We start from the raw sequence: 14,917 nt of genomic DNA, 5'->3' as shown, positions 1-14,917 counted from the left end.
TTTCTCCCAGCTTTCAGTGTCTCTGATTGTCATGTGTTTGCATTAAGTCATTATGTCCTTGCTCACCTTATAGGATATCTGTTCTGATGTACTTTTTCTTTTACCATTCATCCTGAAGCAATGATAGCTGTTTATCTCTCTGTGACAGTGACTTTACATGCTCGTTGTATTTGCACAAAGAGGTAATAGAAAAGGGTGTATAAACCAATGACGTATATAAACCCTGGATTGCGGATGCTATGAATTGGCCAATGAGAGGATTTGAAACCACCAGTGGGCCATATTGGCACTCCCTAGTAGAGAGGGTTCTCCATAGTAATGAATGGAATTCTACAGTATTTCAAATAAATGTTTTAAGGACAAAATGACATCGATTTCAGTATTTTGTCGTTGTAGTGGGGACAGTAACATTCAGACTTTCAAAAAGTATGCTTTAAGGAAAATAATTGTATATATTTTACACTTTTTATTTGTATGTTTAGCTCACATAATATAATGAAAAGGTTTGCATTAATGTGTCTGTAATGGAATAAACGCGGCAAAAACTATGCATTTCTATAGCTTCCCCAAACATTTTTTACAACAGTGGAGTGCCAAGATGGGGGCGCGGTGGCTTCAAAACAGCTTCCCCTGTTAGTCATCTAGTGTATATATAAATCGTTGGTATAAACTGGAAGTCTAGAGCATCTTAAGGTTTATTGCTCATTCATTTACCTGATACTCACTGGAGTCAGCCTCGCAATAATATTTTTTCATTCAGCAATACTGTAGGCCGATGTCTTGATTGCTCTGTTATAGTGTTCTGTGGTTATGTGTCCTGCAGGTGGCAGTACAGTCACTGTGGAACATGAGGCTGGCAGTGTTCGTGAAGCCGGAGCACGAGAGTCGCATCAGCCATGTAAACACAGCCAGTGTGAAGACTGGCCTGGGGAACACACTGGGTATGATACCAGGCCCCTACTTGGGTCGTCTATGGGTCGGCTACCCATAACACCACACCCTCCTCCTCGTCTCAGAAATGAATGTGTAGTATACACATACACACCAGTGGAGACTGCTGAGGGGAGGACGGCTCATAGTAATGGATGGAATGGAGTCAATAGAATGTCAAGGAAACCACATGTTTGATACCATTCCATTGACTCTATTCCAGGCATTATTATGAGCCATCCTCCCGTCAGCAGCCTCCAAGGACACATCCTGTATCTTTGGCATAGCCTACAGCCAAAGACACGTGTCAAACTCATTCCACGGAGGACCTACGGGTTTTTGCTCCTCCCTTGTACTTGATTGATGAATTAACGTTGCTAATTATTAAATAACACCCCTCACGTGGTTGTCTTGGTCTTAATTGGAAGGAAAAAAACAAAAACCTGCAGACACTCGGCCCTCCGTGGAATGAGTTTTACATCCCTGATCTATGATATCAGAGCATGATCAACAGGAACGAGATGTGTTTTATCAACTAAATGAGGTTAAAACCTTTAAATGTCAAATCTGTTTGTTTCCAGGAAATAAAGGTGCTGTTGGGGTTTCCTTACTCTTCAACAGTACTTCTTTTGGATTTGTTAACTGCCATCTGACCTCTGGCAGTGAGAAAGTAGTCAGGTATGTACATATTGTATACACCAGTGGAGGCTACTGAGGGGAGGACGGCTCATAATAATGGCCCGGAACGGAGCGAATGGCATCAAACTATGTGTTTGATGCATTTGATACCATTCCGCTAATTCCGCTCCAGCCATTACCAAGAGTCCGTCCTCCCCAATTAAGGTGCCACCAGCCTCCTGTGGTATACACAACTGTATACACACCTATTTCCAATGTTCAGCTCTTTGGTATATCATTTGGTTGTTAGTTGACAGATAAAACATTAGGGTAATGTTCAACACAACTATCATCAGATTGATGTCCACTGTGTCCGTTCTATATAAGGACATGCCAGGGCTGTAGAGTGTATACATTTCCAATGTATGTACGCAGCATGTCTGTGTGTGTGAGATGATGTTGTCACTCCCTGTGCTTGTGATCCTGTCAGGAGGAACCAGAACTGTGCGGACATCCTCAGACTGTTGTCCCTGGGTGACCGGCAACTCAGTGCCTTTGACGTCAGCCTGCGCTTCACACATCTCTTCTGGTGTGGAGACCTCAACTACAGACTAGATCTGGACGTACAGGTCAGACAAACCCTGTCTGCTCTCCGTTCTCTGTTTCGTTGTTCCCCAGCAAATAGATCAAATGTAGTTTAACCCGAAATCAAGAATCTCCATAGATCCAGAGCGGTACCTTGAATTCTCTCATACTGAATTGCTATTGCTTTACAGGACATTCTGAAACATGTTTCCAAGCGGGAGTTTGATGAGCTCATGTGTGCTGACCAGCTGACGCGAGAACGACACAAGAGGAAGGCCTTCCTCAATTTCAGTGAGTAGCATCCTACTGACGTCATGTCCAACTGTGTGTTCCTGTGCGGGTGAAAATACCTGTTATTTATTCTTGTCAATAATTTCTCCTCTTTGTTGCTTTTGTCTCTGAATCTACCCCTTCTCTCTCCCTTTCTCTCACTTTGTCCTGGTTAAGAGGAAGAGAAGATTGCGTTTCCGCCCACCTATCGGTACGAGAGGGGGTCCAGGGACAGTTACCTGTGGCAGAAGTACAAGACCTCTGGCGTGAGTCTATCTCCTTATGACACTCTCTGACACAACCTCTCAAAGCTACATTGTGTCCAAATCAGCGTGTTGTCTGAATTACATTCAAGCAGTAAGTGATAAATAATCCATACAAAGCATCATTGTGAGCCTTGTGAAAGCAGTCAGCAAATAAGGGAATTGCATAATGCTAGGTTGGAAATGTAACCTGCCCCCCTAAACATTCTACACAAAGAAGTATAGCTCACGACTGGATTTACTGTATGTGTAACCCAATCAGTCTCTATTGGGGTCACGGGGGGTGGGTGCTTTGACGGCAGCTGTCATCACGACTACTAAAACTACCTCACAGAGTGAAATGGCTTGTATGATTGGAATGCAGTGTTCCCTACATTATATAATTCAATTTTTCTGTTCAATTCTTTGTTCAATGTGTCCGCATCGAACACACACACACACACACACACACCATAAATATAGCCATTCTTCTATTCTGTGTCTACAGGTGCGTGTCAATGTGCCATCATGGTGTGACCGGATTCTGTGGAAGTCTTACTCAGAGACACATATCACCTGCAACTCCTATGGTGGGTTTAGGTTTTACGACATGGATGATTTTGATGGGGCTGGGGACCACAAAAAACTCATCATGAGGGGCCGCAGTGACTCATGGGTTTGCGTACCCCCCCCCCCCCCAACCCCATCCCCTTGTGAGAAAACATTTTAGCGGCCCCACTCATGACAGCCATGACCGATATTTACATTTGAAGGTGAATTTCCTGCAATTCTACTCATTTTGCCATGGGGCGGAGATAAACATTAGCAGTTTTGAAGCTAATTTCCGGCAATTCAACACATTTTGCCACAGGGTGCAGGGAAATGTTTGCAGTTTTTTATGTGATAACTGATGATCAATGGGCCCCACCTCGGTCGGTAATTAGACCCTGCTTACTACAGGTTTAGATAGCTGGCCGCGAGACTAACTTACCAATCCTAAAAAAAATGCTGACGTGCTAATTGAGTGACTGCTGATGCACACCCAAATTTCTAAGTTGCACACTGTGGATTCTATTATTCCAACGCTCAACAGAAAGTTGAGACCCCGATTGAGTTCCAACAAAAATAGTATTTTTGTTATTATTATTATTGGGCCACAGGCCTACAAAAGGGGGGCTGTGGGCAGCTAGTTGCCCATCCCTGGTTTAGAACATAAACTCAGCAAAAAAAGAAACGTCCCTTTTTCAGGACCCTGTCTTTAAAGATAATTAGTAAAAATCCCTTCCTTGTAAAGGGTTTAAATACTGTTTCCCATGCTTGTTCAATTAACCATAAACAATTAATGAACATACACTAAGACATTAAGACACTAACAGCTTACAGACGGTAGGCAATTAAGGTCACAGTTATGAAAACTTAGGACACTAAAGAGGCCTTTCTACGGACTCTGAAAAACACCAAAAGAAAGATGCCCAGGGTCCCTGCTCATCTGCGTGAACATGCCTTAGGCATGCTGCAAGGAAGCATGAGGACTGCAGATGTGGCCAGGGCAATAAATTGCAATGTCCGTACTGTGAGACGCCTAAGACAGCACTACAGGGGACAGGACGGACAGCTGATCGTCCTCGCAGTGGGAGACCACGTGTAACAACACCTGCACAGGATCGGCACATCTGAACATCACACATGCGGGACAGGTACAGGATGGCAACAACAACTGCCCGAGTTACACCAGGAACGCACAATCCCTCCATCAGTGCTCAGATTGTCCTGAGCTGAGACAGGCTGGACTGTGGAACTCAGTTTGATGTCTCAGTTGTTGAATCTTATGTTCATACAAATATTTACACACGTTAAGTTTGCTAAAAAATAAACACAGTTGACAGTGAGAGGACATTTCTTTTTTTGCTGAGTTTCTTTTTTGTTGGCTCGTAACATTATCCTCATACAATAGTGCCTTTGGAAAGTTTTCAGACCCCTTGACTTTTTCCACATTTTGTTACATTACAGCCTTACTCTAAAATGGATTAAAGAAATAAAAATAGTCAGCAATACCATGTGATAAAAAAGCCAAATCTGGTTTTTAGAAATTGTTGCTCATTTATTAATAAAATAAAAAAACAGAAACACCTTATTTCCTTAAGTATTCAGACCCCTTTGCTATGAGATTCGAAATTGAGCTCAGGTACATCCTGTTTCCATTGATCATCCGGGAAATGTTTCTACAACTTGGTTGGAGTCCACCTGTGATAGATTAAATTGATTGAACATGATTTGTAAAGGCACACACCTGTCTATATAAGGTCCCACAGTTGACAGTGCTTGTCAGAGCAAAAGCCAAGCCATGAGGTCAAAGGAATTGCCCGTAGAGCTCAAAGAGACAGGATTGTGTCGAGGCACAGATCTGGGGAAGGGTACCAAAACATTTCTGCAGCTTTGAAGGTCCCCAAGAACACAGTGGCTTCCATCATTCTTAAATGGAAGAAGTTTGGAACCACCAAGACTCTTCCTAGAGCTGGCCGCCCGGGCCAAACTGAGCAATTGGGGGAGAAGGGCCTTGGTCAGGGAGGTGACTTGGTCAGTCTGACAGAGCTTTTGAGTACCTCTGTGGAGATGGGAGAACCTTCCAGAAGGACCACCATCTCTGCAGCACTACCAATCAAGCCTTTATGGTAGAGTGGCCAGATGGAAGCCACTCCTCAGTAAAAGGCACATGACAGCCCGCTTGGAGTTTGCCAAAAGGCACCTAATGACTCAAGAGCATGAGAAACCAGATTCTCTGGTCTGATGAAACCAAGTTTGAACTCTTTGGCCTGAATGCCAAGCATAACGTCTAGAAGAAACCTGGCACCATCCCTACAGTGAAGCATGGTGGTTGCAGCATTATTCTATGGTGAGGTTTCTCAGTGGCAGGGACTGGGAGACTAGTCAGGATTGAGGCAAAGATGAAAGGAGCATAGTACAGAGATCCTTGATGAAAACCTGCTCCAGAGCGCTGAAGACCTTAGAATGGGCCGAAGGTTCCCCATCCAACAGGACAACGACCTTAAGCACACAGCCAAGACAACGCAGGAGTGACTTCGGGAAAAGTCTCTAAATGTCCTCGAGTGGCCCAGCCAGAGCCTGGATTTGACCTCAATCGAACATCTCTGGAGAGACCTGAAAATAGCTGTGCAGCAACGCTCCCCATCCAACCTGACAGAGCTTGAGAGGATCTGCAGAGAAGAATGGGAGAAACTGGGAGAATACAGGTGTGCCAAGCTTGTAGCGTCATACCCAAAAGACTCGAGGCAAATGGCCTGAATACTTAGGTAAATGTGATATTTCCATTTTTAATTTTTAATAAATTAGCAAACATTTCTAAAATCCTGTTTTTACTTTGTAATTATGGGGTGTTGTGTGTAGATGAGGTGAAAAAACAACTTAATACATTTTAAAATAAGGCTGTAACCATAACAAAATGTGGAAAAAGTCTAGGGGCCTGAATTCTTTCCGAAGGCACTCTAACAGCGTTGTAGTTTAGCATTCAGGCACAGCAAATTGGATATCATTGTATTATTTCTCGTGGCGTTCCTAAATTAGATATTTTGTGGCCATTTCTTTGATTGTTTTCCTGTAAAATGCGAGAGTCCCTGTTTAAGGTATGATTGGCAACTCCTACGTCCTCTGGTCTGTGGTCCTCAGACGAATAGTCACTTCCTCACTGTGGCCCTGACTCCAGGGCACTGCTTTTGCCCTCCTTCAGCAAATACTCACCATACAGCATACCATACAGCATACCATACAGCATACTCCGTCATAGCCATTAGAGGATCATTAGTTTAGTCTATGCCGCAGGTTTTGACGAAAAGGTTGAATAGCATAGAGTGCTGAAGTGATCATTAGTGACATAAGAATGCTTGTATGATGGTACAGTTAACAGAATAAGGATAATGGACACGGTTGTATCATTACGACTGAGATCTCTCTGTCTCCAGGTTGTACAGATGACATCTTCACCAGCGACCACTCGCCTGTTTTTGCTACATTCCATGTAGGGGTGACGTCACAGTTCATTTCCAAAACAGGTGATTGTGGTTATTTTGACATAAGAATTTGGATCAATATACGTTGTATAATATAACTGTGATACTTGCTTGTGAGCCTCGATTTCTTTGCACTACAAAACAGACCCAAACTCGAGCATGGAGAGGGCCTGGATGGAGTTGGAAGGTGTTGAGGCCATTGTGAAGACAGCCAGCAAAGCCAAGTTCTTCATTGAGTTTCACTCATCCTGCCTTGAAGGTGCTTTGTCCTTAACCCTTTCTCACCTAGTTCATCTAAAGTTCTATAACAAACTCTGTGACTTATGTGATGAATAATTTAAGTCGATATCTGTTTTGAGCAGAGATCCGCCGTTCCGTAGAGAATGACTCACAGAGCTGTGAAGTGCCTGGCTTCCTCAAACTGGGCTGGTCCCCCAAGCAGCTGCCCAAGGTAAATACATCAATCTGGAGCTAGATGAGCAAACTCATACCAAAGACTCATAGCTAACCTGTTTGTGTGTGTGTGTGTGTCTACATATCATAGCTTCTCCCGATCGTCTCAGACATGGAGTACCTTCAGGATCAGCACCTCCTGCTGTCTGTCAAGTCATGTGACGGGTTTGAGTCATACGGTTGGTCATTACTCCTTCCCTTCCTGTTCGTAACCACCACCATTCACTATTTCCCCTCTCATCAGTCACTTAGTCAATCAATGCCCTTTGACCGTAGTCATTGAGATGTTTAGATTTTTTAAAGTGTATTTTAGGCACAGATCAAAGACCAGTGTACAGTCTTCAAATCTTAACTATTAGGAGAGAAAAAAGCTAAACTGACCAGAGATCAGTGTTTAGGCCGGGATCAGTGTCCACTCCATTGTTGATCCTACTGTTGACTCTGTAGGTGAGTGCTGTGTGGCACTGCGCTCCCTTATCGGCGCGGCAGAGCAGTTTGAGACGTTTCTGACCCACCGGGGTGAGGAGATGGGCTCCATACGTGGGCGGGTCAGGGTCCATGTGCCCAAGGACCGGCGAGGAACACGGGAGAAGATCTACGGTGGGTTCCCCTGGCTGCCCTCCCACCAACCTCATCACTGCTCTCCTCTCCTTCCTCTGCTCACACTATCACTTCCCGCTGGGCTTCTGTTGCGACAGTCAATATGCCCTCTGGTTCTCCTGTGTATCTCTCATTGCTTCCTCTATTTGGTTCCTGATTGATCCAAGGCTTGGCTTTCTCTCTCTGTGGTCTCTGCCCTGGCTTCCTCTTTTGGCTCCTCGCTGACTGACCCTGACCAGATGCATCCTGAGACATTCAAAAGACACACAGTGTGAGTGGGTGCCATTTGCCCTATAGGTCAGGCATTATGCATTGCCATGACAACACACATAAACACTGCCACCACACGCCACGGGCAACCTTTACCCCAGACAACACCGGACATATGGAGAAGACATTAGTTAGATGGTGTCCAATAAACATCTGTTTTGTCTTTTTCAGAATGGTTCTGCTTTGAGAAGGATGAGAAGGGTCTGGTGAGGGGATGCTTGTCTCCTCCGTCCACTCGGGCACCTATCAGCCGGTGAGGATCTTTTCGGTGTTTTTCAAGCCACTCATTGTAAAAGTAGTCAACATACATTGTCAGCATATGATTCTGAGATATAATTAGTGATGGGAGTTTATAGTATGGTTTGTCATTTAGCCTACTTTCATTATTATCTGTCCACCCATTTCAGATCCTCACCGCCTCCACCCAAGCCGGCCCCTAGCAGTTACACAAACCCTGCCTACTTCATATTTGAAGGTGTGTCTGTACTGGGAAGAGTAGAGGAGTCTCCACCCCCTCGTAGGGACCCTCAGGTGGTCTGGGCCGGCGACTCCGCGCTGCAGTTACCCAAACTCTTCGGGGGGCGTGGCTGTGACAGGAAGTCCCCTCGCAGGTCTGACTTCACTGAAATTGAGATTCCAGGGATCCTGCCCCACTATCCTTCCACCAATGACCATCATCCACCCCAGACTAACTCCTCCTATCAGCTCTTCCCAGCAAAGGACCCATCGCCAATCCCCCTTGCCCCAAGCCCCACCTCTCACTATCATGAACAACCCATACAACCACGACCAAGCAAAAACAATGTTGTCCAGGACTCCATCCTGCCTGCCAAGAACCTGAGGAACATGTACATGAACCACTCCGCCATCATCAGAGAGACCCCCAGGAGAGAACAGCCTAGGGTGCACCAACAGGAACAAGCCATCCCTGTACGGAGCAGCAAACTTCCAGCCTTCTACCCATATGTGTCCACCTGTGTACCCCACACTCAGGCCTCAGCACCGTGGGTGGTGGAGCAGCCAGTTGGGCCCCTTGGGGACCACTCCCTCACAGCCCTGCAGATAGCCAAGTCACTCAGCGAGGTAGACTTCTTCCCATTGGACCTTGAGGCTCCATCTACCCCATGCCAGAGACCGGCCCAGAGGAATGACCTGGCCATAGCTGCAGAAAGAGGATACTGCTGGGAGAAAGAGGTGGATAGATATAAAATGTTTATTTTATTTTATATTTCACCTTTATTTAACTAGGTAGGCCAGTTGAGAACAAGTTCTCATTTACAACTGCGACCTGGCCAAGATAAAGCAAAGCAGTGCGACAAAAACAACACAGAGTTACGCAAGGGATAAACAAACGTACAAACAATAACACAATAGAAAAAATACAAATCTATATACAGTGTGTGCAAATGTACTAAGATTAGGGAGGTGAGGCAAGAAATAGGCCATAGTGGCAAAATAATTACAATTTAGCATTAACACTGGAGTGATAGATGTGTAGATACTGATGTACAAGTAGAGATACTGGGGTGCAAAAGAGCAAAAATAAATAACAATATGGGGATGAGGTAGTTGGGTGGGCTAGTTACAGATGGGCTGTGTACAGGTGTTGTGATCGGTAAGCTGCTCTGACAGCTGATGCTTTAATTTAGTGAGGGATATATGTCTCCAGCTTCAGTGATTTTTGCAATTCGTTCCAGTCATTGGCAGCAGAGAACTGGAAGGAAAGGAGGCCAAATGAGGAGTTGGCTTTGGGGATGACCAGTGAAATATACCTGCTGGAGCGAGTGTTATGGGTGGGTGCTGCTATGGTGACCAATGAGATGAGATAAGGCGGGGCTTTACCTAGCAAAGACCTATAGATGGGGCGGCAGGGTAGCCTAGTGGTTAGAGCGCTGGACTAGTAACCGGAAGGTTGCAAGTTCAAATCCCAGAGATGAAGAGGTACAAATCTGTCATTCTGCCCCTGAACAGGCAGTTAACCCACTGTTCCTAGGCCATCACTGAAAATAATAATTTGTTCTTAACTGACTTGCCTAGTTAAATAAAGGTTAAAAAAAATTACAAAAATAGATGACCTGCAGCCAGTGGGTTTGGCGACAAATATGAAGCAAGGGCCAGCCAACGAGAGCATACAGGTGGTGGGTAGTATATGGGGCTTTGGTGACAAAACGGATGGCACTGTGATAGACTACATATAAATTGGTGAGTAGAGTGTTGGAGGCTATTTTGTAAATGACATCGCCGAAGTCAAGTTTTATGAGGGTTTAGCAGCATGAGTGAAGGAGGCTTTGATGCGAAATAGGAAGCCGATTCTGGATTTAATTTTGGATTCGAAGATGCTTAATGTGAGTCTGGAACGAGAGTTTACAGTCTAACCAGACACCTAGGTATTTGTAGTTGTCCACATATTCTAAGTCAGAACCGTCCAGAGTAGTGATGCTGGGCGGGAGGCTGGTGCAGGCAGCGATCGGTATAAAAGTATACATTTAGTTTTACTATCATTTAAGAGCAGTTGGAGGCCATGGAAGGAGTGTTGTATGGCATTGAAGCTCGTCTGGAGGTTTGTTAACACAGTGTCCAAGGAAGGGCCAGTTGTACACAGAATGGTGTCATCTGCGTAGAAATGGATCAGAGAATCATCAGCAGCAAGAGTGACATCATTGATATATACAGAGAAAAGAGTCGGCCAGAGAATTGAACCCTGTGGCACCCCCTAGAGACTGCCAGAAGTCCGGACAACAGGCCCTCCGATTTGACACACTGAACTCTATCCGAGAAGTTGTTGGTGAACCATGGAGGCAGTCATTTGAGAAACCAAGGCTGTTGAGTCTGCCGATATGAATGCAGTGATTGACAGAGTCGAAAGCCTTGACCAGGTCGATGAAGACAGTTGCACAGTACTGTCTTTTATCTATGGCGGTTACGATATCGTTTAGGACCTTGAGTGTGGCTGAGGTGCACCCATGACCAGCTCGGAAACCAGACTGCATAGCGGAGAAGATATGATGGGTTTCAAAATGGTCGGTGATCTGTTTGTTAACTTGGCTTTCGAAGACTTTAGAAAGGCAGGGCAGCATGGATAGAGGTCTATATCAGTTTGGGTCTAGAGTGTCTCCCCCTTTGAAGAGGGGGATGACAGTGGCAGCTTTCCAATCTTTAGGGATCTCAGACGATACGAAAGAGGTTGAACGGGCTAGTAATAGGGGTTGCAACAATTGCAGCAGATAATCTTAGAAAGAGAGGGTCCAGATTGTCTAGCCCAGCTGATTTGTAGGGGTCCAGATTTTGTAGCTCTTTCAGAACATCAGCTATCTGGATTTGGTTGAAGGAGAAGCGAGGGAGGGCTTGGGTAAGTAGCTGCGGGGGGTGCGGAGCTGTTGGCCGGGGTAGGGGTAGCCAGGTGGAAAGCATGGCCAGCTGTAGAAAAATGCTGATTGAGATTCTCAATTATCGTGGATTTATCGGTGGTGACAGTGTTTCCTAGCCTCAGTGCAGTGGGCAGCAGGGAGGAGGAGCTCTTATTCTCCATGGACTTTACAGTGTCCCAAAACTTTTGGGAATTTGTGCTACAGGATGCAAATTTCTGTTTGAAAAAGCTAGCCTTTGCTTTCCTAACTGACTGTGTATATTGGTTCCTAACTTCCCTGAAAAGTTTCATATCGCGGGGGCTATTCGATGCTAATGCAGTACACCACAGGATGTTTTGTGCTGGTCAAGGTCAGTCAAGTCTGGAGTGAAACAAGGGCTATATTTGTTCTTAGTTCTACATTTTTTGAATGGGGCATGCTTATTTAAGATGGTGAGGAAAGCACTTTGAAAGAATAACCAGGCATCCTCTACTGAAGGGATAAGGTCAATATCCTTCCAGGATACCCGGGCCAGGTCGATTAGATAGGCCTGCTCGCTGAAGTGTTTTAGGGAGCGTTTGACAGTGATGAGGGGTGGTTGTTTGACCGCGTGCCCATAGTGGATACAGGCAATGAGGCAGTGATCACTGAGGTCCTGGTTGAAGACAGCAGAGGTATATTTGGAGGGCAGGTTGGTCAGGATGATATCTATGAGGGTGCCCGTGTTTACGGATTTGGGGTTGTACCTGGTACGTTCCTTGATAATTTGTGTGAGATTGAGGGAATCTATCTTAGATTGTAGGTGCCTAGTAATTGGCCCAGACCTAAGGCTTTATCATTCCGTTTTTTGACTAGACATTTGTTTTGGTGTTTGATACAGGTCCTCTATGGAGCTCCAGAGACGGTGCGAGAACTACTCAGCACCCTGGGTCTACAGAAGTACACTCTGGGACTCAGCCTCAACGGCTGGGACGACCTGGACTACTTCAGGTGAGAGGAGGAATAACGGTGGATGGAACCTGATTTGTTTGGTCTCGGTGGTTTGGATACCTAAATGACCTTTGCTCTCTCCACAGTGGCATCACAGAGGAGGACCTGCGTGCAGCCGGAGTGTCGAACCCGTCGCATCGCCGGAGGATCCTGGAGAACCTACCCAGGATCTGGGATTCACTATAGACCTACTCACTTAGTTCTCAAACTGAACCCAATGGACGTTGGTGACAGATGCCTGCCCTAATGGACAACTCGTCATCTCTTCCACTCACGTCCTTTTATATACAGTAAAAAAATGTTTCTAGTAAGCACACACACAGACATGGTGCCTGACCCATGAAATCTTCATCTCATATCCGTTTCCATTCACGTGTTCACCTTAAAATTGTCAATTTTTTTTATATCCAATTTTAGATCCACATAGCTAAATATTGATCTTATGTCTCCCCAGCAGTCACCAGACGAGAGTGTTTACTGAGCATTCACACGCATCACCTCCTCCCCTGCCCTTTCCACTGCTCTGCCGTTTATAAAGAACAGCACAGAGCTTGTAAAATCACTCAATTAAGGGCCATGGAGGATGAAATGTACAGCTGTCCATATTTACCTGTACACATTTTAACATGGCCTGGAAAGTTAATGATAAGGCCTCGCTTTCTGTTTATTCTGTAAATAAACCTTTCTGGGTTTATTTACATTCTTACTATTACATTGTACATGTTTCTCTATTCTCTCCCTTATCCCATAACTCTCGTGAGCTCACAAGATAATAAAGTGGCACCCACCCATTTAAGATGAACATTACAGTCACTTAATCAATGCTTCTGTGAACGTAGCATTTTTTTTACTGCCTTTTTAAAACGTTATTGTATAAAACTAACTGTTGACATATGTGGGTTCTTAGACACTGCTACTGTGGGAAGATTGAGGGCGTAAAACTTGTGCTTGACGCCTGTGGTTCTTTGCCAGTGTCGCTACTTTGGTCATCATCTGAGTTTTAGATATACATTTAACTGTGGATCATAGAACTTTTACTACTTTATTTGCTGAAGGTTGTTGAATTAAGGTAATGAAGTGTTACATGCAGGTGATGTTACATTTTTTCATCCAAATGGGGCACCACGTGAATAAAACAATGTTGTGTCAACATTATGAAATAAACTCTATATATTTATTAGGACATTTGGGACCATATAATCCAAAGGAGATTGAGCATGGGGAGGTTTCATATCCCAGACTGTACTATGGAATTATGTTTGTTTTGTCTTCATATAAAACTATAAACTAGCCACACTCTTAATGGTGCAGGCCTTGCTGGCACAAAAATACAATAGCGGAAAAACACATCGACCATGCCTTGATATAACCATCAACCTAAAATGGTATACCTTGATACAGCAAATAAACACAATGATATTGCAATCTTTATAGAAATTACAGAAATTCAATTGAATAGCTGTCATAATTTGCTTAATTTACAAAATTATAACAGGTTTAGTTATTATCTTTGCTAATTGTTATTTTTTCTTGAAGCCTTTGTTGGATATCTTCCCCAAAACTTCCTGTGTCTGGTTTCACACTATATTGCCAGTTACACCGACAAAAACCACACTACTCTGTCTCTTTGCTGTACGCACTTGTTCCCCTGACATGATTTGGGTCTTTTACATAATGAATGTCAATCTCAGTACCACACACTAGCTCAGTGGATGTTATCAAGGCCTGCATGTTTGAACAGGAGAAATACTTTTACTCTTATGAAAATTCCAATGTAATGTGTACCCATGGAGCGACAGTCATTATGGGAAAATAAAAGGCATTTGTCCTTTCAGCAAATGTTCTATAACTACGAGCTGTATGTGGGTCTGATATAACTTCGGGACCCAGAACCATTTCCTGTCTGCGCTGGCCATGTAAGTTCTACTCGTTCTAACACAGGCAAGAATGGAGGACGCGTGTCCATGTGAGATTCTGAGAAATCTGTTGATATTATCGGCCTGTGTGTTTGCGTCCTGTGGTGGTGCATACGTACAAGTTAGTCATTCAAAAATGAGCCAACACATCCATCTGTATCCCCTGACAGCAGGTATGTGTCAGTGACCCCCTGGCTGACCGTAGAGGCAAATGTGTACTGGTCTCCCCTCCTGGACTGATAAGACCCCCGGTCAGACTGGCTCCGGTGGAACTCTCATGATGTCATCACAGGACATCCTCAGGGGTTTCTGGGACTTTTAGCAGAACGTCAACATAGTGATCCTGTCTGCTCCTCTATAAACCCAACAGCCTTTGTCCACTACAGTAGGTTAGTTTAAAGCCAGGAACAAGATGACAGTGTGTCTGTGATTCCTTTCAAATCATTCTAATCCAACTTCTACTACTAATAGTAATAAGGCTGTGACTGCGGAGCTGACTTTTCCCTGACCTTTTTTTCCTGAGTGCATGTGTTTCTTTACCTCTACGTTATGCACATATTTTTCTGGTCTCCTTCCCTTCATATTTCTCGCTGCCAGGTGTGAATGATAATTCACGACTGGCAGCTTTTTACTGGTGAAACATCCATGCAGCTTCTGCATACCAACCATTT

General features: G+C 44.5%; 1 protein-coding gene across 1 annotated transcript in view; it reads left to right on the top strand.

The window, feature by feature from the left end:
• LOC109864903 (phosphatidylinositol 3,4,5-trisphosphate 5-phosphatase 2B) overlaps positions 1-13,485 on the top strand; it is a 29,060-nt gene extending 15,575 nt beyond the window's left edge. The window contains exons 12-26 of the mRNA XM_020452963.2: positions 824-941; positions 1,512-1,608; positions 2,039-2,177; positions 2,325-2,424; positions 2,581-2,669; positions 3,154-3,235; positions 6,623-6,712; positions 6,816-6,929; positions 7,033-7,121; positions 7,215-7,302; positions 7,571-7,723; positions 8,165-8,246; positions 8,401-9,187; positions 12,221-12,330; positions 12,417-13,485. Coding sequence (XP_020308552.1) covers positions 824-941; positions 1,512-1,608; positions 2,039-2,177; positions 2,325-2,424; positions 2,581-2,669; positions 3,154-3,235; positions 6,623-6,712; positions 6,816-6,929; positions 7,033-7,121; positions 7,215-7,302; positions 7,571-7,723; positions 8,165-8,246; positions 8,401-9,187; positions 12,221-12,330; positions 12,417-12,516 — 2,238 coding nt within the window. The 3' untranslated portion in view covers positions 12,517-13,485. The remainder of the gene's footprint in view (positions 1-823; positions 942-1,511; positions 1,609-2,038; positions 2,178-2,324; positions 2,425-2,580; positions 2,670-3,153; positions 3,236-6,622; positions 6,713-6,815; positions 6,930-7,032; positions 7,122-7,214; positions 7,303-7,570; positions 7,724-8,164; positions 8,247-8,400; positions 9,188-12,220; positions 12,331-12,416) is intronic.
• The last annotated feature ends 1,432 nt before the right edge of the window (positions 13,486-14,917 follow it).

Source organism: Oncorhynchus kisutch, linkage group LG19, assembly GCF_002021735.2.
Source record: "Oncorhynchus kisutch isolate 150728-3 linkage group LG19, Okis_V2, whole genome shotgun sequence".
Taxonomy (NCBI): Eukaryota; Metazoa; Chordata; class Actinopteri; order Salmoniformes; family Salmonidae; genus Oncorhynchus; species Oncorhynchus kisutch.
Note: the sequence above shows the minus strand (reverse complement) of the source record. Positions and strands in the feature narration are given on the sequence as shown.